Consider the following 27,187-nt stretch of genomic DNA (forward strand, 5'->3'; position numbering starts at 1 on the left):
GCTATTCTCAGACCCCCAGAGCCAGAGCCGAACAACTGTGGCCTTATAAAACGGACTGAAAGCAGCGACGAGGACACTCATTTCAAGGTTGATGAACTGCAGGTCACACTTGGATGTAACCATAGATTTTTGTCCAGGAACACGACACTTGCAGTAAGTCAAACAACAATTCAACTTTTCTTTTATTATGCGGGTTTTTTTGTGGAGAAACGATAAGGGGATTTGTGTTTCGGCTACAGGTTGTTAGACTCTTTTTGTGTGCATCTTTCCTGACAGCATCCTCTCTGAATAGTGCTGCCTGTTTGTCCTGATGCAATGTCAAATAATCCATTCTTGGTTTTAAACATTGGGGATTGTTGTATTAACTGTGTCCTCGAGACCTGCTCTGATATCAAGTTTTTCAACCAGGATTCAGCTGTTACTCGATGAGCTAAATACTATAGTTGTAATTCATTATTTATAGTCACACGGGAATTCATGTTGTAGGCCTACTTTTGATAGCAACATGAAAGTCCTATTGAGATTATAGAAGTGCTTGCAATGGAGTCAGGGTGCACATTTCCACACCCCTTTAACGTATAGGATGTTGCAGTAAAATGCCCTTTTGTCCCCATTTATCATGGATCTTTTTTAAATGACAGAATGTAAGTGTGTCCTGGATCAATTAAGGAGTTTAGGGTCATGTCTGTTTTCCAAGTTTGGGAGAATCTACTTTTGACAGATACATCCCATTATTGACAGTTATTATAACATATTTTATCTTTTACACTTATAGTGAAATATCAGACACTAAAAGAGAGAAAAACCTCCGTCGAAGGTTAAATGTTTCTTATTCTGTGTGCATAGGAGAGGTTGCATGAGGCAGCCTGGTGCGAGGAGCAAACCAAGTTGCCTTTTTAAAAACTGGCAACTGAGTGCAGTGTCCTCGCCAATCAGAGTGAAAAGAGAGGATCTTGTCTGTTCTTGGACGTGGCAAACCATGATAAATATAGAGATTTGATTGAATATTTTGGAGACCTGCCATTCATCTATTAGCCCTCCAGTCCTGAGCATATTAAGACGCCTAATCCTTGCTTTAGAGCTGCTACCTGCTGGAGTGTCACACTGAGAAGCTGTGTGACTTGCCCCAGGCTTCAATTGCAGCTCAGGAAGGCTCTCTGGTTGTTAGGTTATTTGGTGCAAAGGAATTTCACCCCATTTGATACCAGCTGGGTGTGTTGGAGCAGCCAAATGCTTGGTGACATCATGATGGATGAAGTGGGATTTCATGTGATATTGACCACCGTCCTGTCCGGAGTCCTGCTGGTGGCCGTGGTGCTAGCGCTATGCTTCTTTTGCTGCAGACTGGCTGGTTCTGGAAGTTCTTTAATGGTCCCTGGACTACCTGTAGGCTGATCTGTCCGAGGAACTGAAAAAGCAACTGGCGTCAGGCATCTTGGATTATTGCAACACAGACTCCTGCTTGGTTGGTGCCGGAGTTTTCCTTTAGTTCAAACATGCCTGTTTCCAGATGGAGCCTGGCACAGTCTGAGCAAGACTTTTGGAGGTGTTCACAATGTGATTTTTGTATTATAGCTAGTCCAAAAATGTGGAATTCAAAGGTATGGCATGTGTTTAGAGATTACAACAGGTCATATATTGGTGGGCGGAGGGTGAAGCTCAGGAAGGCTCATATTTGACCATCTAACAAACTTCATTTAATTTAATTTAAAACCTTTATTTAACCAGATTGGTCCCATTGAGATCATAGATCTCTTTTTCAAGGGAGACCTGCAGTACTTAACTACAGTAACTTGTTTTACAGAAGATGTTATTATGCACATAACAGCAATTACACAGCTATTGACCAACAATAACACACAGCTAAGAAGCTACAGGGGGTGCAATGTGTATAGTAGGAGCCAATTAATGTTGACGCAACAAACAACACAAATAATATATTAGCTTACTAGGCTACAGATAAATAAGATTCAACAATGCCGGGCAAATATGCCACTGTTGTATAGTTGAAATGCAGGTTACTACTTGTTTAGAGCTGTTTAAAAACGCAAACGCAACAAATCATGTGAATTTAGAATTGACAAATGGAATGCTTACATAAAGTTTATAACAACAAGCAGGAACAAACAACCAAAATCTAGGTCAAAGTCAGCCCAAAAAACATTTGTGGATTTGTTTAATACTGTGTCTCTGAGCTACGACAATGGTAATGCAGAGACACCAACCGTTACTGTGCAAACAAACATATACACAGTCTATGGCATACATACATCCTGCTAGACACATCCCTGCTGCACACAGCATGTGGCCCTTACTGACAGTATAGACTCAGCAGTACCTTTTGGACCTAATACATTTATTTTGTTCTTAATAGCAGGTTCAACAACATACACACAAACACACAAACACATATTTCATCCACACAGCTTTCTTCACCAACATGCTGTTACAGCTATTTCTCCGCTCCTCCCTCTGCTCATTCTGATGAGCTAACTTTGTTTTGCCCATACAAAACATAGTTAGGGCTCTGATAGTGCTGAGTTCTTAATAGTCGTCTGACAATTTAATGTATGTGTTGACCGTAGCCTGATATTTGGAGTTGCTGAACATACTATATCGTAGCAGTAGCCTGTATGAGACATTTAGGGAGCATTGGTGTGTACAATAAAGGGACTAATCATTTTGGAAAGCCTTCCCTAGCCTTCATTACATGATGCCCTTGGGTGGGATACAATGTAATGCCAAAGATATTTGCAATTGGGAAGGAACAGATTTGAATTTGTTTTCACTCAACCTTGTCCAAACAAAAAGAAAAAAAAGAAAAGCTTTCCGTCTGAGTTGCACAGGTCAAAGATTTATGCAATGTTATTTTTTTTCTTCTCATATGTGTACGTGTCCAGTCAATCATTCGCTGTTAATCGGCTTTGTTAAGGCCTTTAAACCTCTCAGTGCTATGGAGCTCAATCCCATTAAAATGACCTTGATTATAAGCACAGAGAAGTAAGGAGGAGGGTGTGAATAATTTCAGATGAAAGCCTGACTGGCCAGGACCCATAAGGACTCCTGTTGTGACCACTTACATTCACAGTGAGGACTCCAGCTTAACTTCACCAAGATCTCCTTTTCGCTACTCTGCAAGGACTGAAGGACTACTTCTATTTTACAAAGACGAAGTTCAACACACACACACACAAACAAATATTTAATGAACAAAGCTTTGAGGACATGAAAACATACTATTGGTTGAATTCTTGAAGCCTTGTTTTGCCTGTTTCTTTATATAGAAAGCCTATTTAAGATAAGGGAGCAAGTAATATTAATACATATTTTCAGAATTTCTTTTAAGTCTTTTTAATAACTGATTTTAAATGCCATTTTCTTAATGTCTTTCGTTTTTTTGTAAAACACTTTGAATTGCCTTGTGTTGAAAGGTGCTATATAAATAAACTTGCCTTGCCTTGCCTTAAGCTTCCACTAAGCCAGCGTTTCTCAAAGTGTGGGGCGCGCCCCACTGGTGGGGCGCAGAGATGTGATAGGTGGGTTGCGAATGGACGCGATGAACAGGAGATTATTTTTTTTAATTTAAAAAAGTGGGGAATGCCAGAAAAAGTTTGAGAACCACTGCACTAAGCAAAGAAGAAGTTGCCAGTTCAATATGTAAATTGGTCAGTTACTGAGAATAATAATTGATACTTGAGGCATTACAACACGAGGTAGAATTGTGTGTTTGGACCTCAGGGCGGAATCGAACCTGGGTCCTCGCGGGCGGTAGTGGCTTATTACAGCCTGTCAGGGACCAAGCAGTAAGACAACAGGACACAGGAGTGGTTTAAATAAACTTGGGTTTTTATTTACCCAAAAATCCACAAAACATCATATAATAGCAAGGCCTATAAAAGAGGTCAACAGAAAATACCTCAAAGAAACATAACAGGTGTTAACTCAACAAAACCGACCTCCTACAATGAAAAACCAAGGAACCTATATAGCGGCTTGGCCAAACCAAGTTGAACCCAAGGGATAATTAATAGTCACATCACACAAAGGACACTGACAAAACCCAAATCCCCCCTTTGACATGGAAGCAGGTGGTTTGTCCCAATCTGTCCCAATTGGCTCCTTGCAGTATTTATGAGTCCTCAGCGCTCGGCCACACCCTTTGCTGAACCAGGAAGTAACCTCCCCCAATGGACATGGTAACATTTAGAGCAAATGTGTGGTGTTAATTGGCATGTTTTATTGTAGCTGCACTGGAGAAAAACTACTGAACATGAGGATGCAGTGTAGTTGGTTTACCCTGTGTGGCTGTGGCCATCACACAGCCGGAGACTCACAACGGCAGTGGACTTTCACAGCACCGGACCTGCCGGAGCCGCCAGAGCCTCGCAACGGCGGGTGTTTGCGGCGGTGGATGCGGTACCGGCGCAGCGGCGCTGTCAAAGTCCACGGCCCACCTATGCCAGAGCCAGCGGCCCACCAACGGCAGCGGCCCACCAACGGCAGCGGCCCAACGCGAAATGTCCCGAATCTCCCGATGGCCAATCCGAGCCTGCTCACACACACACAACTGAAACCAAAGTCATTTGCAGACATATGTAAAAATCTCTCATACACACATGTGAAAGAGAGAGAGAACACACCTTTATCTATTTAATATAGCCTAGTTGTACAAAATAAAGTGAGAAATCATTCCAATGTGTAGGCCTACTATATTAACAGTTTAAAAGGGGAGTGATTAGTAAAATATGCATAAATAAAAAGAAAGAATGCTATATAGGTAACATAAAATAAGAATACACATGTTTAAATGATTTGTTATTGGTTGTGATCATATTCTAAAGATGTTTGGATTATTGAAAAGTATACAGCTCCCTTTCATAGAGTGTTGAGAGCTGTATCCATAAATTCATTTTGTGCTCAAAGTGCACCAGATTGATGCATTTAACTTCAACATTTAAAAAAATTCATACATTTTATTTTCACTGAAAACGGGTCCCACAGACCCAAACAGGACACAAAGGTTAAAGGTAAGCATATAATAATGTTAAAATGTGCTAAATATATACACTGCAAAAAAACTGAAAAAGGAGTAAAAGTAGCTCACGACTTTTTGAAAGTAGCCATCCTAAAAAAGGTTGGAGACCCCTGTTATAGAACGATATATTTGACCATTTTAAGCTTGGCCTACCATTTTATTGGAGCGGCGAGGAACAGGTGGGGCTTGAAAAGGCCCACCTGTTCAAAGTGGGGAATGCCAGAAAAAGTTTGAGAACCACTGCACTAAGCAAAGAAGAAGTGGCCAGTTCAATATGTAAATTGGTCAGTTACTGAGAATAATAATTGATACTTGAGGCGTTACAACACGAGGTAGAATTGTGTTGCATGTATACTTATTTCAATCATCGGTAAATACATATTAAACCGGTGTGTCAGAGTCCGTGTGTGACAGAATGACACAGACTTAATCACTAGTATTTGTTCTCCTTCTCTCTAGCTGTGAGGTGACAGCAGACAGACTTCCTCAGCTTCTCAAAGTGGCATGTTAAGGCTTTCTGGAGAAACACGTCACTGACACGACAATGAAGCTGACAGCCGTGCTCATCGTTTGCTCCTCTCTGATGTTTGGGAGTTTGGGGAAGCCACAATTCCCTGGTAAGTTGCAGTGTTGTTAGTCAGTCGACCGCGAAAAAAACAACAAAATAACTGTCCAGCTGCCTGTAATGCGTCAAAACACACACTGGAAGGTTTTCAAGGTTGTTGGAGAATGTTTTGAACCTTTTAGGGACGTTTACTGTATGTCTTCAAATAGATGTCCTGTTTTGTTTTAAACACTGGATACTTTCAGTGCTGTTTGGATTAGCCAAGAAAAATAACAGGAATTTAATGTTTAGGTACATTTTATTAAAAAAAATGATCATCCAGCTGCTCTGCAGGAGATGCGCTGGAGATGTGTATTTCTATTGTAACAACTCTTGCCATCACCTTTTGTGAAAAGAGGTGAACCTAGTTAAATGTTGAGAATATGGATTCTAACTTACGAAATGTAATGTTTTAAGATGATTTCACCAGATTTGACTTATTTGGTGACAATTTGAGCTGCTGGTGATTAGTCGATTTTTAGGGTTTCCCTTCCCTGTAGTGTATTATAGGTTTATGTGCATGTAAATGGTCCCACACACTCCCCCTCTACCTGAAACACCTCCATTGGACTTCTTTATTTACTTCTGTATCACAATGACTTCACTATGTACCGCTTCTTTTGGTCAGTGCTCCAACACATTGTACAACATATTGTACATGTACAATGTGTTGGAGAACTGACCAAAAGAATCGGTACATAGTGAAGTCATTATCAGGCTAAGGACCAGGACATCTATAAGCGGTTGACCAATCACAATTTAAAAAAGGGCACATTCTAATAAAAAAGGCATTTTTAGAAGAAAACATTTCAAATTCTGAGAAAAATTGTGGGACATGTAGTTTATGGGCAACGTGCTTTTTTAAATCATCATGTAACCGTATAATAAACATATTATATTCTTTGCAAGCTCTTGTGGGGCCACAGAAAATGAAGTCACGGGCCGGATTTGGCCCCCGGGCCTTGAGTTTGACACCCCTGCAGTAGACGCACAAAATACTAATATTAACCTGAAAATGAGCACAAAAGGGTCTCTTTAATTGACAAGTTGATAGTCAAAATAGAATTTGTCCCATTTAAGAAAAGACGTCAAAACATTTGCTGGTTTAAGCCTAATGTAAAGTTCTGAGCCTTTTCTTCATCATGCATTTTACATTTTAACAAAATATCTTCAAACAAGAAACATGAAGACATTAACTTGGGCTGTGGGAAATTACAATAAATATATCATAACATGGATTTGTTTTCTCCTGATTTTCTATGTAAAGCTAATGAGACTGCTTATTTCCTTCCACAGAACATGAGAAGGATCCCAAGTTTTGGAACATGTGGGCCCAGCGGACCCTGAAAAATGCTCTGTCACTGCAAAGTCTCAATACAAACAAAGCGATGAATCTAATCCTCTTCCTCGGAGATGGTAAGCCACATTATCGATGTGTTTCCATCCTGACTAATGGCATGCTAATTACCTTCCCAAAGGCAGAAGGTAACCTTACTGCAGAAGAATTTAGATTGCGATAAACTCATCAGTAAAGACAAACTTTCCCTTTTGGCATTTTTATCGGGTGATAATAACACTGCAGTTTGTAGCTTTATTAAAAAGCCACTTGTCATAATTGCTGAAACTGTCAAACTGTAATTGGTGAAAAAAAGCCTATTTATAGGCATCTATTAGTGCTCCATCTGGCATTTGCAAGATTTCAGTGTGCAAAATCAAACCAATCATGGCTGGGTATTCTCAATCGAAATGTCATTCGCTGCTTTTGAAGTAGTTACTGCAAAAATAAGGAAGTTTGCTGATGTGGGCAGTGGGCAACTATGTCTGTTTTTTTATATTGTGGCCGGCTCAAAATATTTCTCCTTTTACAGCTTTACAGTACATGTTTCTGAAAACATTTAAGATAAGAATTAAGCAATACAGTAACATAATCTTGATTATATTGATCAGCGCGGCCTATTTTGACAGTTAGCAGTGATTGACCCTCTGCTCTGGTTTGGGAGGAGACAGAAGAAACTTATATTTTACAATACTGTCAGGATATTGAGCAAATATTACAAAAAGGTGTTTGCCAACCGTACCTTTAATTATGGACAATCCAGCCGAGCCAACAGTTATATACACTGAACAAAAATATAAATGCAACACTTTTGTTTTTGCTCCCATTTTTCATGAGATGAACTCAAAGATCTAAAACATTTTCTATATACACAAAATAACCATTTCTCTCAAATATTGTTCACAAATCTGAAAAAATCTGTGATAGTGAGCACTTCTCCTTTGCCGAGATAATCCATCCCACCTCACAGGTGTGGCGTATCAAGATGCTGATTAGACAGCATGATTATTGCACAGGTGTGCCTTAGGCTGGCCACAATAAAAGGCCACTCTGAAACGTGCAGTTTTGCTTTATTGGGGGGGTCTGGGGGGATCCGAAAACCAGTCAGTATCTGGTGTGACCACCATTTGCCTCACGCAGTGCAACACATCTCCTTCGCATAGAGTTGATCAGATTGTTGATTGTGGCCTGTGGAATGTTGGTCCACTCCTCTTCAATGGCTGTGCGAAGTTGCTGGATATTGGCAGGAACTGGAACACGCTGTCGTATACGCCGATCCAGAGCATCCCAAACATGTTCAATGGGTGACATGTCCGGTGAGTATGCTGGCCATGCCAGAACTGGGATGTTTTCAGCCTCCAGGAATTGTGTACAGATCCTTGTAACATGGGGCCGTGTATTATCATGCTGCAACATGAGGTGATGGTCGTGGATGAATGGCACAACAATGGGCCTGAGGATCTCGTCACGGTATCTCTGTGCATTCACAATGCCATCAATAAAATGCACCTGTGTTCGTCGTCCATAACATACGCCTGCCCATACCATAACCCCACCACCACCATGGGCCACTCGATTCACAACATTGACATCAGAAAACCGCTCACCCACACGACGCCACACACGCTGTCTGCCGTCTGCCCTGAACAGTGAAAACCGGGATTCATCCGTGAAGAGAACACCTCTCCAACGTGCCAGACGCCATCGAATGTGAGCATTTGCCCACTCAAGTCGGTGACGACGACGAACCGGAGTCAGGTCGAGACCCCGATGAGGACGACGAGCATGCAGATGAGCTTCCCTGAGACGGTTTCTGACAGTTTGTGCAGAAATTCTTTGGTTATGCAAACCGATTGTTGCAGCAGCTGTCCGAGTGGCTGGTCTCAGACGATCTTGGAGGTGAACATGCTGGATGTGGAGGTCCTGGGCTGGTGTGGTTACACGTGGTCTGCGGTTGTGAGGCCGGTTGGATGTACTGCCAAATTCTCTGAAACGCCTTTGGAGACGGCTTATGGTAGAGAAATGAACATTCAATTCACGGGCAACAGCTCTGGTGGACATTCCTGCTGTCAGCATGCCAATTGCACGCTCCCTCAAAACTTGCGACATCTGTGGCATTGTGCTGTGTGATAAAACTGAACATTTTAGAGTGGCCTTTTATTGTGGCAAGCCTAAGGCACACCTGTGCAATAATCATGCTGTCTAATCAGCATCTTGATATGCCACACCTGTGAGGTGGGATGGATTATCTCGGCAAAGGAGAAGTGCTCAATATCACAGATTTTTTCAGATTTGTGAACAATATTTGAGAGAAATGGTTATTTTGTGTATATAGAAAATGTTTTAGATCTGTGAGTTCATCTCATGAAAAATGGGAGCAAAAACAAAAGTGTTGCATTTATATTTTTGTTCAGTGTAGAAGCCTAAATGATGTTACAGAGGATCCAATGATCCAGATACAAATTAATGAGATTTTTCAAATATTTGCCAACATGGGATGTGAATGCATAGTATCAAACAAAACAACGGTGCCGCCACCAGATCTATGGGCTTGTGTTTGAGCTGGGTTGCTCATTGGTCAGAGAAAAACAACTTTTATCCTTTATCTGCCATGTTTGGACTATAGGAACAACATCACATTCTTGCGCATGGATGCATTCACGGTCATGTTTGCGTAGTTAGAGAATAACAGGCAGCATCTTGGGAAACAAACAAAAGTTGGAAACACATAACAGGGAATGTACGACTAACTATACAATTTATGACTTACTATAAACTGTTTCCCAGACATGATCTTCCTCCGAAAATGTAAGAAACAGGATCCAAAATTGCACAATAAACCGTTTCTTCTGTTTAACCTCAGGTTATGTGACGTGTAGGCTTTGATAATGCATGGCAGTCTTCAAAATGATTGGAAGTGATCATAGACGAATGCCAATTACAGAGGCATCACACTACTCAGCCTCCCCGGGAAAGTTTACTCTAAGGTACTCGAAAGGAGGGTCAGGCCGATTGTCGAACCTCAGATTGAGGAGGAACAATGCGGATTCCGTCCTGGTCGTGGAACGACGGATCAGCTTTTTACTCTCGCAAGGATCCTGGAGGGGGCCTGGGAGTACGCTTATCCGGTCTACATGTGTTTTGTAGACTTGGAGAAGGCGTATGACCGAGTTCCCAGGGAGTTACTGCGGGAGTATGGGGTGAGGGGGTCTCTACTCAGGGCCATCCAATCTCTGTACTCCCAAAGCGAGAGCTGTGTCCGGGTCCTCGGCAGTAAGTCGGACCCATTTCCGGTGAGGGTTGGCCTCCGCCAGGGCTGCGCTTTGTCACCAATCCTGTTTGTAATATACATGGATCGGATTTCGAGGCGTAGTCATGGAGGAGGGGGTCTGCAGTTCGGTGGACTAAGGATTGCACCACTGCTTTTTGCAGATGATGTGGTTCTAATGGCTTCATCGGTCTGCGACCTTCAGCACTCACTGGATCGGTTCGCAACCGAGTGTGAAGCGGCTGGGATGAGGATCAGCACCTCCAAATCTGAGGCCATGGTTCTCAGCAGGAAACCGATGGACTGTCCACTCCAAGTAGGGAATGAGTCCTTACCCCAAGTGAAGGAGTTCAAGTATCTCGGGGTCTTGTTCTCGAGTGAGGGAACAATGGAGCGTGAGATGGGCCGGAGAATCGGAGCAGCGGGAGCGGTACTGCAGTCGCTTTACCGCACCGTTGTGATGAAAAGGGAGCTGAGCCAGAAGGCAAAGCTCTCTGTCTTCCGGGCCATTTTCGTTCCTACCCTCACCTATGGCCATGAAGGATGGGTCATGACCGAAAGAACGAGATCGCGGATACAAGCGGCCGAGATGGGTTTTCTCCGCAGGGTGGCTGGTGTCTCCCTTAGGGATAAGGTGAGAAGTTCGGTCATCAGGGAGGGACTCGGAGTTGAGCCGCTCCTCCTTCGCGTCGAAAGGAGCCAGTTGAGGTGGTTCGGGCACCTAGTTAGGATGCCACCTGGGCGCCTCCCTAGGGAGGTGTTCCAGGCACGTCCAGCTGGGAAGAGACCAAGGGGTAGACCTAGGACCAGGTGGAGGGATTATATCTCTTCGCTGGCCTGGGAGCGCCTTGGGATCCCCCAGTCAGAGCTGGTTGATGTCGCCAGGGAAAAGAAAGTTTGGGGCTCTCTGCTGGAACTGCTACCCCCGCGACCCGACCACGGATAAGCGGGAGAAGATGGATGGATGGATGGATAGACGAATGGAAACAATTTGTTTTTCTTTCTGAGAACATAGCAAAACTCGTGTTGTTTCCACAAGATGAGATCAACACTTGGCAGTTATTATGTTAAACTGTTCCTCAGTTTTTAACAAAAGTAATGGTCATTCAAAGTTATAATACATTGAATATTTAGTGTATTTCTTTGAACAGTGTCTGCTTTGTTTTGCTTGCTTGGATCTGTTTTTAAAGTAATTTGTATCTGAGAAAATGTTTTGGCTAACAGCAGCCAGCTTTTTCTAAAATGTCAAAGAAAACAACTGCCCACATGTGTTGCAAGCTGAGGACAGCAGGGGAGGAAAAGTGTTGAAGTTTCTCATGTGCTGTTGCTTTCCTTCCCGCCGTGAGAGATATCTAACACTAGACCTGCTTTTGGTGTTTAGGGATGGGCATTCCCACGGTGACGGCTGCTCGAATCCTGAAGGGTCAGCTGAACGGACAGAGCGGAGAGGAGACACAGCTGGAGATGGACAAGTTCCCTTTTGTGTCTTTGGCCAAGGTCTGATCATGTTTTATTACTATATAGTTTCAATATGACGCAATGTATTGATCTTGTGGCCATTAATGGTTTTCTGTCAAGGCCTGTGACTTTAAACAAGGTCATACAGTGTGTCACATCGAATGCTACAGATTTTATGAGGCGAGCCAGAAATCATAAAGTAGTTTTATTATTATATACCACAGTCTAGCAATATTACATGTTTTTTTACTGCCAAAAATCACATGAAAAGATAAAAAACAATCTTACTAACGAGTGCTGTCTGGACAGTGCATGCCTGTATTAGATTATAGACCTCCCTTGTCCAATAAATATTATAAAAAACATTAATGAGACACTGATGTAAATAAATATACCAAACATAGCCGACTTAGGCAAGTTCTGAAATTAAACATGTTTTCCTTGTTACTGATTTATCATTATAAAAAAGTTACTTTCAATTAGTAACATCAGGTAACATAGGTGCACAATAATGCCTCCTATATGAATACTACCGGGAAACCAACCCGGCAACTTAAATAAACTGAGAATTCGTGCAATATTACAGTTGACTAACCCCATTTGTTTTATCCAGAGAAAAACAGGGTTTGGGGATTTTTCCAAACATTAAAGAGTTGGACTCAAGTCAAATCAAATATTTTTATTGGTGTGATTTATAATGGTACCTACTGTGTAAAAAGTAATTCATGGTGAATCTAGAATCAAAGACTTCATGTGAGGCACATTTTTCTGCTGCTGATGGAAAATGGAAAAAAAATAGGACCTCACACATTTCTTTGGAACATTTGGTGGAATTGCTTTTGTGCCTTTGCCAATACGCCATGCAAATAGTCAGAACAGCAAAAAGGCAAGTTATTTTTTATCTAGAGACAACACATCCTTCCTGTTATAAAAAGTGCTATGATGAGTATTGCTAGGTGGCTAAAAAGAGAGTGTGTGTGTGTGTGTGTGTAACCTATACAAAGACTAAGGTGGATTAATAAGATGTTGGTTTTGGATTCTTTCATGAGATTTGCTTACAATTAGAATATCCCAAGCTTTACTTATTAGTAAAGTATTTTAACATATTGCTATTATAGGAAAATCACCTGTCCAGTTAGTGTCATGGCTTAACAAATTACACAAACACACCAACAAGTGTAGACAATGATCCTAGAAAGACTATAAACGTCCCTGTTATATGAAATCTGACCACATGTGATGTCCTGGTACTCTGCAGACATACAACACTAACGCCCAGGTGCCGGACAGCGCTGGCACTGCCACAGCGTACCTCTGCGGGGTGAAGGCCAACGAGGGCACGGTGGGCGTGAGTGCAGCTGCTGTCCGAACCCAGTGCAACACCACACAGGGTAATGAGGTCACCTCCATCCTCAAATGGGCGAAGGAAGCAGGTAGAGTGACATCAAATAAACATAACGCTTACTTTTTTTTTTTTAATTTCTTCTGGGAATTTTTCATGTTTGCAACCAATTATGCGTCTCATGTCCGAGGATCTGGTTGTAGTTGAATGCTGTGTTAATGGGAAGTTGGAAATGGGAATACTCACTGAGGCTACTTAATTGCTCAAAGCTAAGTCTTTGAAGTGCTCTTGAAAGTGATTGCCCTAAAACATGTTTTTCAACTATGCTCGTTCCCCTTTCAGCTGTTCATCCTTTGAACCAGAGTTATCCTGCTGTGGAAAAAACTTAACCCAAAGAGCTTTTTCTCATGTATTAAAGAGACACTGTCCATCTGATTGCCCCTTGAAATAAAGTTGTATTAGGATTTAGTTTTATGTTTTGATGTGTCTGCATCCTTGATTTAGATTTCAAGTTGGTGTAGGGTTAGAAATGTTTTGATAGGAGCCGTTCCTAGACTCAAATAGAGTTGTTTAATGTGCTTTTTCAGATAAGGATACATGTAGGCAAAAAATGCCAAGAAATCCCCTAGTCAATCTCTTTCAATATAACTGAAATGCCTTTATTTTCATAGCATATTACCGTTAAATAAAACATAAAACAAGCAGTACAGCATTAAGTCTGAATCAGGAAGTCAAAATATTGTAAACTTGAAAAAAATTAGTTAAAAGTACTTTATTTTTAGAATTGTTACAAAACCATTTGCACAAGTGTTTATAAATCTCAATAATTAATCAAAGGTTGTAGCCAAAACCCAATAAAGAGCCACATCTCAAAGAGTCCCAAAAGAATGACCTCTGATTTCCCCCTCCAAGGACACAGCATGGTGTTATTCAGTCTGTTTCAAAAACCATGAGTCAAAGCGCACCACAAAGAAGGAAAGGACTGGTGGTTTTTCAGAGGTTGTGGGGGGTACTGGGTGAAGGTCAGGGTGTGTGTGGGTGGGGAGGTCACAGATAATAAGAAATCCAATTATTGCTCTGGAAAGCAGGCAGCAGCTGACCTCTGGCAGAGAGTGAAAAGGAAATTTGAAAAAGTGATTTCCATCAGGTCATTTAGCTAGATTGTCCTCTGCTGGTTTTGCATTTAAAGTTTGACTTATTTTCATCCAGAAGATTTATAACCAGAGCAAAAATAGTTGTAGGTTGTTATTGTGCTCTACTGGCTGTGAAGGGATTGCTTCCTGTAAGGGATGGAAGACACAATTGTCACTCCTTGTTCAATGCAAATGTGCATTTCAGTTTGAACCAAAGCTAATATGAAGCTACAGGACTAGCAAATCAACTGAGCTATATCCAAAGTTACAGTTATTTAGGTATGAAACTCTCTCTTTGTGTTACTATCCCTCAACTGCAGCGAAGAAACCCTGCTCAGGGAAACACAAAGAGTGAATTCATCTAGGCCTGAACATGTTGTTTAATCAAAAACGTTCTCAGCCTTAATTCACAGCTGTGTGTGTGTGTGGTGTGTGTGTGTGTGTGTGTGTGTGGTGTGTGTGTGTGTGGTGTGTGTGTGTGTGTGGTGTGTGTGTGTGGTGTGTGTGTGTGGTGTGTGTGTGTGTGTGTGTGTGTGTGTGTGTGTGTGTGTGGTGTGTGTGTGTGTGTGTGTGTGTTGTGTGTGTGTGTGTGTGTGTAGTTGTGTGTGTGTGTGTGTGTGTGGTGTGTAGTGTGGTGTGTGTGTGTGTGTGTGTGTGTGTGTGTTGTGTTGGGAGTGTGTGTGTGTGTGTGTGTTGTGTTGTGTTGTGTGTGTGTGTGTTGTGTGTGTGTGTGTGTACTGCAGGCAAGTCCGTGGGAATAGTGACAACGACCCGTGTCAACCATGCGACTCCCAGCGCTTCTTACGCCCACAGCGTGGACAGAGACTGGTACTCCGACAATGAGATGCCAGCTGAAGCTCTGAGGGACGGCTGCAAGGATATCGCCAGACAACTCTTTGAAAACATTCCCAACATTGATGTAAGTCAAGAGTATAAACCCTGATACACAACTTTGATCAGCTTATCCTTAGTATGTCAGAGAGCCTTCTGGGTTTCAGATTATGATTTTCAATTCATTGGGGTCTATTGAGAACCTTTGTTGACACTTTGACAATCACCAACATTGGACTTTTAACCCTTTTTTGGAGTTATAGAAAAAAAAAGAAAAAGCATAAACTTGCACTTTCCATTGTGTAGTAACAGTTATTTCCCCAATATTGAAGAGCTGGCCCTGTATCTTACTATATCAAAGTGTAAGCGGTTTAGCAATAGCGGTTTAGCTTTAGCAATTGTGCTGGATTTGGAGAAGTTTACACTCCAACAACCCAGCGAATATTTCAAATCAAATACATAACTTCAATAATGTATAAATGTAACCAAATATCTCCAAATACGTGAGCATTTTCCTTTATCATACTTGAGTGAAAGGATTAACTCTAGTTTAATTAAATAGCTAGCTACATCTAACATAATCTGCCAACCATGGTTGTCATTTGAGCCAACTATAGAACAGTAATGACAACGATGTTTATTTTCTTATTCTTTTCTTGCCACTTTCTAGGTGATCATGGGTGGAGGGAGAAAGTACATGTTCCCCAAAAACAAGTCGGATGTAGAGTACCCCAACGATTTGAAGCACAGCGGCACACGAAAAGACGGAAGAAACCTTGTGGAGGAGTGGACTGACAGAATGAAGGATAAAGTAAATGTCTCCTCCTCTTTCCTCTCTTTGCTCCTTTCATTTCTCTGCTCTCTCTTTTATCTTCCCAATACATTTACATATTCAGGAGTTCAAAGTGACTGCAGTGCTAAGACACACAATGTTATGCTGTACATTTGTGTCTTTGTGCAGAAAGGCTATTATGTGTGGAACAAGAAGCAGCTCTTATCACTGAACCCTAACAACGTGAATTACTTATTGGGTGAGTTTCTAGTCCTAGCTTCATTATAAAACTCTCCTTGAAGTTCAAAACAGAGAAAGTGTTTGCATTTTCTGTAGGCTTATTTCCTGCACTGTGCTTGATGTTTTTTAAGGTCTTTTTGAACCTGCGGATCTGCAGTACGACTTGGAGAGGAACACTGAGACTGATCCCTCGCTGACAGAAATGGTGGAGATGGCCATCAAGATCCTGAGGAAGAACCCTAGGGGATTTTACCTGCTTGTCGAGGGTGAGTTTGTGGTGAAATTGGACTGTCTACATTTATTTTGGGACCAGTTTCCAAAAGATTTATCAGACTGGTCTCGTGACTTTATTACAGGCCAGTTTCTTTTGGAAACAACACAGATTTTAAGGCCAGTAGGACTTCTGATACAGTTGCTAGTACCCAATGTTTTTTATTAGGATTATGAAAGAAACCATTTCCAAACAATCAACCGTCTGATTGGTAGGCGACCACCTCAGAGCCACTGTCAAAGTCAACTTTATTGTCAATCTTTCAGTTTGTGTGTACAGACAGAGAGATCGAAATACCGTTTCCCACAATCCCGAATACAAAATACAAATATATATAAAATATATGTATACAAATAGGTATAAACCTAATTACCTATATATACACAATCAACAGACACATTTATACATATGCACACATTAAAACATAAATAAAAGCACAACAAACAATATATACAAAATAGTCACTTCAATATCTTTGAGAAATGTACACGATGCAGTTAGGGGATGGAGACCCAGTCATCAACACTCTGAATTGTCCACATACTCACTAAGGATGACCAAGTAAAAGTATAACATGTTTAGGAGTAATGAATGAAAATGGAAAAATATCTGTGAAGTTTCTCCTGAGGTGGGTGGGTGGCAGAGTCAGTCACTCTGTGATCCGCTCCGTCACAATTATGCATTCCAATTTCGGGAGTCTTTTTTTCCCATTTTCTTTATTCTTTTTAAAAACAGACTTATTTATTTTGCCCAAAAATATTCAACATCAAATTATTTTGTACTTATTTTATATTGGCTACCTACGGAAGAGGATTAGGGCCACATACATTTTTTTGTGAGGATTTGAAAAAAAAGTTTTTTTTTGTTCTGAGAAAAAAAGTCAGAATTCTGACTTTAATCTCAGAATTCTGACTTTTTCCTCAGAACAAAAACAAATATTTATTTTGATTTGAAAAAAAAGTCAGAATTCTGAGATTAAAGTCAGAACAAAAAAAAAACATTTTTTTTTCAAATCCTCACAAACATTTTTTTTATGTGGCCCTAATCCTCTTCCGTAGCTACCAGACCACGTTGTGTTCACATTAAAAACATTTGAAAATTAAAAATCATGAAATGATTTACAATGTAGCAAGTTTCAATGAAACATCAGTGATTAAAGTTGGTGTAGTTGCTATGTTCCAAGTCTAACCCTGCTGCCAATGTTCACTTGTGCCTTCAAAGGAAAGTATTTTGCATAATAAATTAATAAAATAAATATGACATTCAGTGACACCTACTTGGAATAGAAATGAAAAACATAAAAGCCATAAAACGTCGAAAGGCAAAGCGTTCCAGGATTCAGAGGCAGGAAATACAATGAGATGTAAAACAGCACTGATGAACTATATAAAAAAAGAAATTGAAATATAGTAGTTTGTGGTTTAAAACATCTGTTGCTGTTTATTCTTGGCAGTGAATGCAAGAGCAAAAGAACATGGTGGTCTGGTTATATCAACATCGACATTGAAGCTGAGAAATGTCTGAATGGCCAATGTTAGCACAATATTAGATACAGAAGGCACAGGATGGTTGTTGATCGCTATTTGTCCTTGGTTGAATCTGTTGAAAGAAGCTTGGTTACTTGGTTACAACATCTGCAAGTATGACAGTGATTGTTCTGGCAGACTGAGAGAAGATAAAGAGGGTCAGTATGTTTCAGACAGAGTAATTGTCGGATCATCTGAAGGATGGTAAAAGAGGGCGCCCACACCTTTTTCACGGTTTTCTAAAGGGGCCTTCCGGAACTTACAATCTGAGAAACCATGCCCTGATTGCAGAATGAACGGTCAGTGTATGGAGGGGAGACTTGAGGCTATGATTTGAACTTCTCAATCTAGCTTTGACATTCAGAGAATAAATATAGTCACAACTAATTGCTATGTTGGCTACAGTGGTGATTAGGTAACACCCACGTCAGAAATGATCATGCTAGTCATATGTCTATCTCCATAGAGGTTGAATCATCATGTTAATCGTTGTCACATAGCTATCATATGCCTAAAACAGTGTGTCCTGACGCTCTTCTAGGTAATCATACATCCTGTTACAGTACGTACACAGCTATGTAGGGCCTTTATTATCATGTGTTACTCTGATATTGGAAGTCAAATACATTCAGTATTTTCCCAACAATCAGCATACTCCCTCTTATGACTTTTACTCATATTGGGCTGACTTCTATAGTGAGTTAAAGGTCCCCTATTATGCAAAATGCACTTGTTGATGTCTTTTATACATAAATATGTGTTCCCGGTGCAGCCTGGCCTACAAAAAACGACCATATAGGCCGATTGTTCATGCCCCACGTTTTAAAGTGTATGTTGTTTCTTACACGACCACTAGAGGTGCTCTAGTGGTCGTGTAAGAAACAACATGCTCCCTGCCCGTTCATTGCAAACGCTCCGGAGGGACGTTTATTCACAAACAACCCTCTCTGGAAAATCCTAAATTGTGGAATAGTTTGGCCATTAAAATGCTTTCTGATTCGATTTCTGGCGAGAAGTGTATATTGTACTCTTAGAATCCACGTCCAGTCGATGTGTAGGATCTATAGTTTGATAGATATTACGAAGATTATTTGAGGTCTCGCCAGGATAACGTGTATGCAGCTTCCATGTAAAGTTAGCGTGGGTGAAAACAGTTTTTCCGGTCTCGAAGTTTTCATAATTAAACCGGATATATTCCCCTCACTGTCAAATGATTACACAGTGATATCTGCATTACTCATCCACTGAAAAACATCAGTTTATCCTTGTTAATTACACAATACTGATTGGTTTAAATTGTGTACAATGCTTTTGTGTTTTTAACCTTCGATTCAGAGAAACAAATAGTTTTAGACACTACAGTTTCCGAAGACACAACACTACCCAGAATCCCCAGCTATCGTTTGGGACTACTACATCCGCCTTGCTTTACAAACCCTGTGATTAGTCATCAAGCCCTGTGATTGGATGTTGTAGTGGCAGTGCGACAAGGTTACGCTGAGCGTCAACCAGCTCTATGAAATGGAATGGAACCACGGCAGACTTTCCAAAACTGGAATTGGACGGGTCCAGTCCCCGGGTCCAGCCCCCCCCCCCCAGAACTACACATGCTGGCTACTGTGTACTTCGCAACATGTTCTATGGCACGTCACTTTATAAGACATTTTCCCACAATTAGAAGTTGCCAGTATTAAACTGTGTACACCCTGGAGGTTTAGGGGATACGAAACACAGTGGTGTTATCAAATTTGAAACATATAATCAATAAATGGGTGAATTAATATACCTACATGACACCTAAGGTCAAAAGAGCTTTATTTAACAGCTGGTCTTATGTCTATGACCCCTCCTGTTGTTGCACTTGAAACATGCACTTGTCAAGGTTCGGAGGCACATTTTGCAAATATGGCAGTAGCCATCGATAAGATATACTTTATTGATCCCAAGTTGGGAAATGTTTTTTGGGAAATTTATTTTAGTTACTTTGCAGATTCTGATTAATGATGTGAAATATAAACAACCCTTAAATCAGACTTTAGTTTGACTTTAGTCAAATTCAGGGAAGGTGATTGTCAAGTGCCAAAATAAATTGGACGTCAAGTACTTTGTCAGACTTCATATTTATCTGTGGATAACACCAACGTTGTTTTCTTATTCAGAAGAAGACCTTAACTTAAAGTAATCTTTAATGTTTAAATAAAGCCTTATTAGTTTTTCTGTTTTGCACATCCTCCTGTTAATATCTTTGGACGTCCTGCACTAAACTGTTTTATTGTAGAGATCACTATAGTATCTTCTTGATATTTTATATACTACTTTCCCCCAATTTTGTATGTAGGCTACTCTTAATATTTGAATGTTTTCATCAAATAAAACGTATTCAACAACAAAATTCAATAACGTGCTTTAACCACTAGGCGGTGCGGGTTAAAAAACAGTGGTGTAGTTAATAAAACATAATAATATCAAACATAATATGACTATTAACTTTATTGTGAAATTAAAACAGAACGGTAAAGGAAAATACAGTTTCAGTCTCTCGATGTGAAGCTTATGCATTGTACCATGAACCTGTATAGACCTGTAACAGTCAACTGCATGAGGAGTTGGAAAGGTAGTAAATAATATCTTTAAAAACTACAAACAAAATCCCTTTCTATCAGCTGTGCACCGTTATGCTGTAAATATAGCCTATCTACCTATTGGATCAAATATAAAAGTCAGCCAAATTAGTGTTGATACTGCAAGGAGACGTATTGTGTGAAAAGAAATGGAAGATGTTGTTTAATTGTTGATATATTTATGATTCAGGTCCAGTGGCGACTGGTCATTAGGGGCAGGCACAGCCCCACCTAGTGTCAGCAGAAAGTATTAAAAAATAATGATTACAACAAAATGCAACAAAAAAAAAAAAATATATATAAAATATATTTTAAGATCATGTTTAATCATCTGATTCGTCTGTACATTGCTGTTTTAGTCTGTGTTCTTCTAATTAGTGTCTAGAGTGTGTGCCTATTGAGCTGTTTAGAGCCATGTGGGACAAAACCTGATCATGCCCCTCCCTCTCCCTGTTTAAGTCAATGGTGACTGTAAAAACTACACTGCGCATGCTCAGAATATTTTCCTATTTAATGTGTGTGGCAAAAAAATAATGACCATTGGGGCATAGAGCTGCCATCCCCACCATACGTCATCTCACATCATTCAGAGCTGATTGGCTGTAAGTACGTGTGGCGCGAAAAGTGTGGTGTGTGAAGAGGAGGAGAGAGAGATGCATTGAGGCGTCCTAAAACCCGGAAGTAAGCTGCGCATGGCTTCCCTCCACAAAAAAGCAATGAGATTTCTCCATAGGATTTTAGAAAATAGCTCCAAATAAGGTCTGTGGGAAACGTAGTTGTTAGATAAATGCACGTTTTGTTCAGCCGGATAATATCCACATGTCTACCCTACTTTTATAATTTTCGAATCATAAATCTATTGATTAGATCAGATTTATGATAGACTTTTGAAACTACAAGAACATAAGGAGGACTTTTACAAAAAAGTAATAGAGATTTTTGTCCAGAACGATAGGCAAATGGACTTCATCTTCATGTCAAGGTAAGACTGCAATTTGATTGAAAATGGGATCTTACTAAGAGAGAACAATTCAATATTTAAATGATCCAATTACATTTTTTGGGTATCCTTTTGTTGAACTGTCTGTTTAAAATTAATTGAAGCATCAGACAAAAAAAGCTTTTGAAAATAATATTATATTTTGATTTAGGTCAAAATATAATATTTGTAAACCTGAAGAGTCAGAGCCTCACCAGCCATGAACCTCACTGCAGAAGCTTATAGACATCTAAGTTGTTTGTGCCCCACCACTTTTGTACATATAAAAACTTCACTGTTCACGTCACGTATTCAGTTTTCGCGGCATTTCTTACAGTTTGTCAAAAGGTCTTCTGATCAGGGCTCTATAAATAAATATCTACGGCAGATATGTAATATGTAATGCAGCCGAACCGTGTATTACAATGCCGTTATGTGATGACTTCCAAAGAGAAAAGCAAGAACACTCGGAATAAAGTATTTTATTTAAAAAAAATGTTTTTCTGATTTCATATCATATAAACACCATATCCCGACATGCATTGCGGCTAAAACAATCGATGTTTTAGCCTATCAAAACCTCTGAAAAAAGAAAGGTGTCTCTCAGAATCGAAAGAGAAAAACCTATGGGAAAAACACAAAAGCATTGTACACAATTTAAACCAATAAATGTCGTATAATTAACAAGGATAAACTGATGTTTTTTAGTGGATGAGTACTGCAGATATCACTGTTAAATCATTTGATCATTGGTTTTATTATGAAAACGTCGAGACCGGAAATACTGTTTTCAACCCGTAACTTTACATGGAGGCTGCCGCATACCTCAAATCATCTTCGTAATATCTATCAAACTATAGATCCTACATATCGACTGGACGTGGATTCTAAAAGTACAATATACACTTCTCGCTAGAAATCTAATCAAAAAGCGTTTTAATGGCCAAACTATCCTACAATTTAGGATTTTACAGAGAGGGTTATTTGTGAATAAACGACCATCTGTAATAATTCCTTACATTTATTATAGCGCTTTATCAATGACTCAAAGCGCTTTACATATACACACATTACACATATATGATACATGCAATGGTCAGATACTGTGGACAATACCCACAGGAGCAAGTTCAGGTGAAGTGTCTTGCCCAAGGACACTTGGTAACGTTTGCATTCAACGGGAGCACTAGAGGGCAACAACTTTAAAACGTAATTATAGGACGTATTAATTGCTTGAACAAACGACATATTTGGTCGTAATAAGGGCCTGAACAATCGGCCCATTTGGTCGTATGAGTTGGAGGACTTGGAAGTCCCGGTGTGTCAGGGAACTCACAAAGTGTCAGAAAATAAAACTATTTTTCTCCACATCTCTAAAAACGGGGGTACAACAGAGCTGATCCAGATTTGTGTCTGATATGACGTAATATAAATGGCTTTACACCCATGGCCCTGTCAGAAACGTCGCTATCAGAAACAATGTGTAACGTGTTTTGCATGTAATATGGTATTTGTTCACATTAGCAAGCATCGCTAACACTCAGAGCTAACCTGTACTGGAGAGAGTATGTGTAAAAAAATAAGGATATAAAAAAAGGAACTCACCTTGTGGTAAACCCGCAAGAAAAAAAGCATTTGAGCTCCATACTGTTTCAGAAATAATCCTTGAAGTGGTTTGGAACATGATGGCGTGTAATCAAGGCAGCATTGAGTTGAATCTGAGCAGGATCTATAGTTAGATCTATAGACAGCCTGCTCGTCACAGAACTCACAGTATGCCTGCTGCTCAAAAGGGGGTGGAGCCAGCAGCTACAGTCACAGAATCAGAACTTCTCTAACAGGGCTGAAATAGAGGGATATGAGGGAAGTCTAAAATGCATGATCTGTTTGGTATTTTGAGCAAAACACATCATGGACATGTTTTTATATATTTTTATATATCTGAGACCCATAATATATGCCTAGAAATAGCATGATAGGAGATCTTTAAATAAAAAAAATAAACTACTGCTCTATTGCGTGTGTGCTCATAGTCCCACCATGCCGCTTTCCCCTTTTAACATACAGGTGAATAAGGTGTGAAACAGAATATGTGGCCAGGAGGATAGCAACCAAAGGGACTCAAATCACATCCTTGAAGTTTTGTTGAATATATATTGTGTTGTGAAGAGATATGGAGCTGTAATCCAAACACACAGGATTAGAAATGTCACTGTCTTAACAAATAATTGTCCCCCTGTCAGGAGGACGCATTGATCACGGACACCACGAGGGCAAAGCCAAGCAGGCGCTGCATGAAACTGTGGAAATGGACAGAGCCATCGGCCGGGCAGACCTCCTGACCAGTGTCCATGATACAATGACTGTAGTTACCGCTGATCATTCTCATGTGTTCAACTTCGGGGGTTACACAGGGAGAGGAAACACCATATTTGGTATGTTATGATAGTGATGTACATTCTGTAGTATAAATGTCTTTGTTGTACCACATGTTTACTAGTGCTGTGAGTTAATTTTTCTGTTGTGATAATGGGGTTTAATGCATCTACAGGTCTGGCCCCGATGCTCAGTGATATTGACCAGAAGCCCTTCACCTCCATCATATATGGAAACGGACCAGGTTACAAACTTATCAACGGAGCGAGGGAAAATGTCTCCACTGTTGACTACCGTAAGTAAAACCAATAAGGGAACATTATAGAAAATATATTTTCTTTGAGGAAAAAGTGCATCCATCTCACGTATTATTCTCCAAAATAACTTGACAAAGGTAGATCGATTATGATAGCATGAGCTATTTCCTGTCAAATGAGAATAAATGTATTGCAATAAGAGACATTTCTCAACCTGAGGTACGGGCGATAGACAATGAAACAGTTTTGGTAAAGAGCATGACTGAAGGGGATTGCTCTTGTCTCTACATAAAATAACTTCTTCCAGAAGTTTTTAATTAATCCTAGATTAATGGTGCATCCTTTAGTTCTCCCCTGTTGAGTTTTCACAAAACACTTTGTGTGTATCCTGATTGTTTAACAAATGTGTTGAGGGCAAGGCAAGTTTATTTATACAGCACCTTTCAGCACACAGCAATAGGGATGAGTATCGTTAAGGTTTTAACGGTACTACTACTTTTATCGATACCGCTTATCGATCCGGTCTTTTAACGGTACTCTTATCGGTTATTTTGAAGAAAAAAAAAAGGTAAATTAATTAAGCAAATTGTAAACAAAATTAACATTGCTTTTTATTTAAATTAAATAAATAATATTTCACATCAAAAGAAACAACAATGTTTTAACAAATCGTACTAAATAATCTGATGACAGAACTGTAAACAGAATAGCTGAAACTTTAACAAAATAAATAACTCAGTTACCTCTAATCATTAACCCATGTTTGTATCATGTAGAACTACATGATACAAACATGGGTTAATGATTAGAGGTAACTGAGTTAACTTTAACTCCGTGTGTTGCTGCTAGCATACATAATACCTGACGTGGAAACGTTACTCGTGGATGGGGCTACAGAGCTGCTAGAAAGACAGTCGAACCCGGTGCATTCCTCCGTCTAAATGTGGTGCACTTTTGCTAAATGTTTAGACAAATTTCTCGTGTTACCACCCTTACATGCTAAACTCTTATTCCACTTTTGGTAATGAGCATTGTCCACATCGAGACGGGTTAGCGGTGGTGGCGAAGTCGATAGGGATTTGGCTTGGCAACTGGAAGGTCACCAGTTCAAGTCCCGGCAAGACCAAGTGCTACCGAGGTGTACCTGAGCAAGGCACCGTTACCCACACTGCTCCCCGGGCGCCGTTCAAAATGGCAGCACACTGCTCCTAACACTAGGATGGGTCAAATGCAGAGAAACAATTTCCCCACGAGGGATTAATAAAAGTCCATCTTATCTTATCTGGGTAAAGTTTAACCACACCTTGGAGCGCTTAGTTCTCTCCGCCATCTCCGCCGTCTGTGTGTTGCTGCGTGTGTGTAAACTGCCCCGCCCCCTCGCACACACGGGGGAGAGAGATCTCTCGTCTGGATTGGAAAGATCGAAAATACATCATAGGCGCATTTTTTGTCTTTTTGCCTGTTAGAAACGAGTTGGCGACACTAAGACTGCAATATAATGTTTATGTAGCAATAATACACATGACATATATTTTTTAAATGTCTCCAGTAGGCTACCGATAAAAAGACCGATTACGTCAGAGCTTAACGTTACCACGGTCTTTAATAATTCAGCCCCGGGGCCCGTTTAATACCGGGGCTTGGTACCCATCCTTACACAGCAATTCAAAGTGCTTTACAATTTAAAATAAAATACATTTAAGGATAAATACAGCAAAAACACATTATAAAATGGCATTTAAAAACAGGCATTAAAAAGCAAAGTTAATAAAATAAACACAACAGATATAGAATAGATGAATACAAACCATATTGCAATGTGGATATAAACAGCTCACTGAAATGCAGCGACAAAAAAGTGAATGCATTTCATTCCTGATTTGCTAAGCCAATAGGCATGTGCTGTTTTAAATTGAGCATTGTTTACATCCTAATTAAATATAATTTATCTTCTCCCCTGCTTTGGTTTGCACATTGAAGAATATCTTGGCTTGCAGCCGCTACCTGTGGATGAGTAGATTCATTTAAAACCATTCACTGGATTGTGTATTCCACCACCCGCGTGCATGAGCGTTCTTGTGCATGAGATAAACAAAAAAACGCTGAACCACTCATAGAAAAACTCTCATAGAGAAGAGCTACTAGAGGGTCAAACCTCAATACAAACCTTTGAATAAGGGTGAACATCTTTCCTTTATGCTTCATGAGTTAAGAACAATTACATCTTTGCATATTTTCTCTGCCTTTCAGAGGATAACAACTACCAGGCCCAGGCCGCTGTACCTCTGAGCATGGAGACCCATGGAGGAGAGGATGTAGCTGTGTTTGCTAAAGGTCCCCTGGCCCACCTGCTGCACGGGGTCAATGAGCAGAACTACATCCCCCACGTCATGGCGTATGCAGCCTGTATCGGCCAGAACAGGGAACACTGTGTGTCACGTAGCGGGGCTGCAGATCTACGCCCTGTCCTCTCTAGCATCGCAGCCCTTCTCACAGTCACCCGAATCCTGTGCTGACCGCAAACTATACCCTCCCATCCTCATCCTGTTAATAACCCCGTTATAACCACTCGTAATTTTTTTTATTTCAATTTGATGTTGTTTTTTCAAGTTCTGATTTTACTCTTCAATATTTAGTTGTTATCATGGGACCACTGTTAGGGCTGTTTGACAATATATATTATATTTGACAAAAGCAAAAGGGTATCTGTTAAAGGTTGTTCAGGCAAATATGTTAATTAATATGAAACCAATCACCCATGATGCACTGAAATGAAAAGTGGTGTTGCAAGGACTACCACACAATCTGAGATCTCGGTTGAGACGTTTTTATAAAGAGGGTTTTAAGACCCATTAAACATGTTTGTTCAATGTAAACCGTTTAGAATCTACCTCACAAGCTTGCAAAAGATCTCTCGTGCAATGATGGTGCGTCGAGAAGGCCACATTTTTAAAGGCAAAATGCATGCCCAAACAAGAGGCAAATGTCTAATTGACAAGAGTAAAACATATATATATATTTCCTTGTCATACACCTTTGTGCATACTTGTAAAAAGCACTGAAACAGCCCACCTACCATTGCTATGTCAAATGAAAGTTGTAAACTTCTTAACCAATAAAAGACAATTGTTCTGATCA

At 40.2% G+C, this 27,187-nt stretch overlaps 1 protein-coding gene across 3 annotated transcripts; it reads left to right on the forward strand.

Annotated features, from left to right (window-relative positions):
• Positions 1 to 27,187, forward strand: alpl (alkaline phosphatase, biomineralization associated). 3 transcript variants are annotated; one of them, XM_034201014.1, is made up of 12 exons: positions 1 to 153; positions 5,495 to 5,652; positions 6,936 to 7,055; positions 11,625 to 11,740; positions 12,960 to 13,134; positions 14,920 to 15,095; positions 15,678 to 15,818; positions 15,969 to 16,038; positions 16,151 to 16,285; positions 23,660 to 23,851; positions 23,968 to 24,087; positions 26,300 to 27,187. In XM_034201014.1, exons 2-12 carry the CDS (start codon positions 5,580 to 5,582, stop codon positions 26,563 to 26,565), a joined length of 1,584 nt encoding a protein of 527 aa, XP_034056905.1. In that variant the 5' UTR covers positions 1 to 153; positions 5,495 to 5,579; the 3' UTR covers positions 26,566 to 27,187. The 3 variants fall into 3 exon arrangements, with proteins under 3 accessions (XP_034056905.1, XP_034056907.1, XP_034056906.1); XM_034201015.1 differs by lacking the exon at positions 1 to 153 and adding an exon at positions 4,035 to 4,196; XM_034201016.1 differs by lacking the exon at positions 5,495 to 5,652 and having other exon boundaries at positions 34 to 153.

Source organism: Gymnodraco acuticeps, unplaced genomic scaffold (assembly GCF_902827175.1).
Source record: "Gymnodraco acuticeps unplaced genomic scaffold, fGymAcu1.1, whole genome shotgun sequence".
In the NCBI taxonomy this organism is placed as follows: Eukaryota; Metazoa; Chordata; class Actinopteri; order Perciformes; family Bathydraconidae; genus Gymnodraco; species Gymnodraco acuticeps.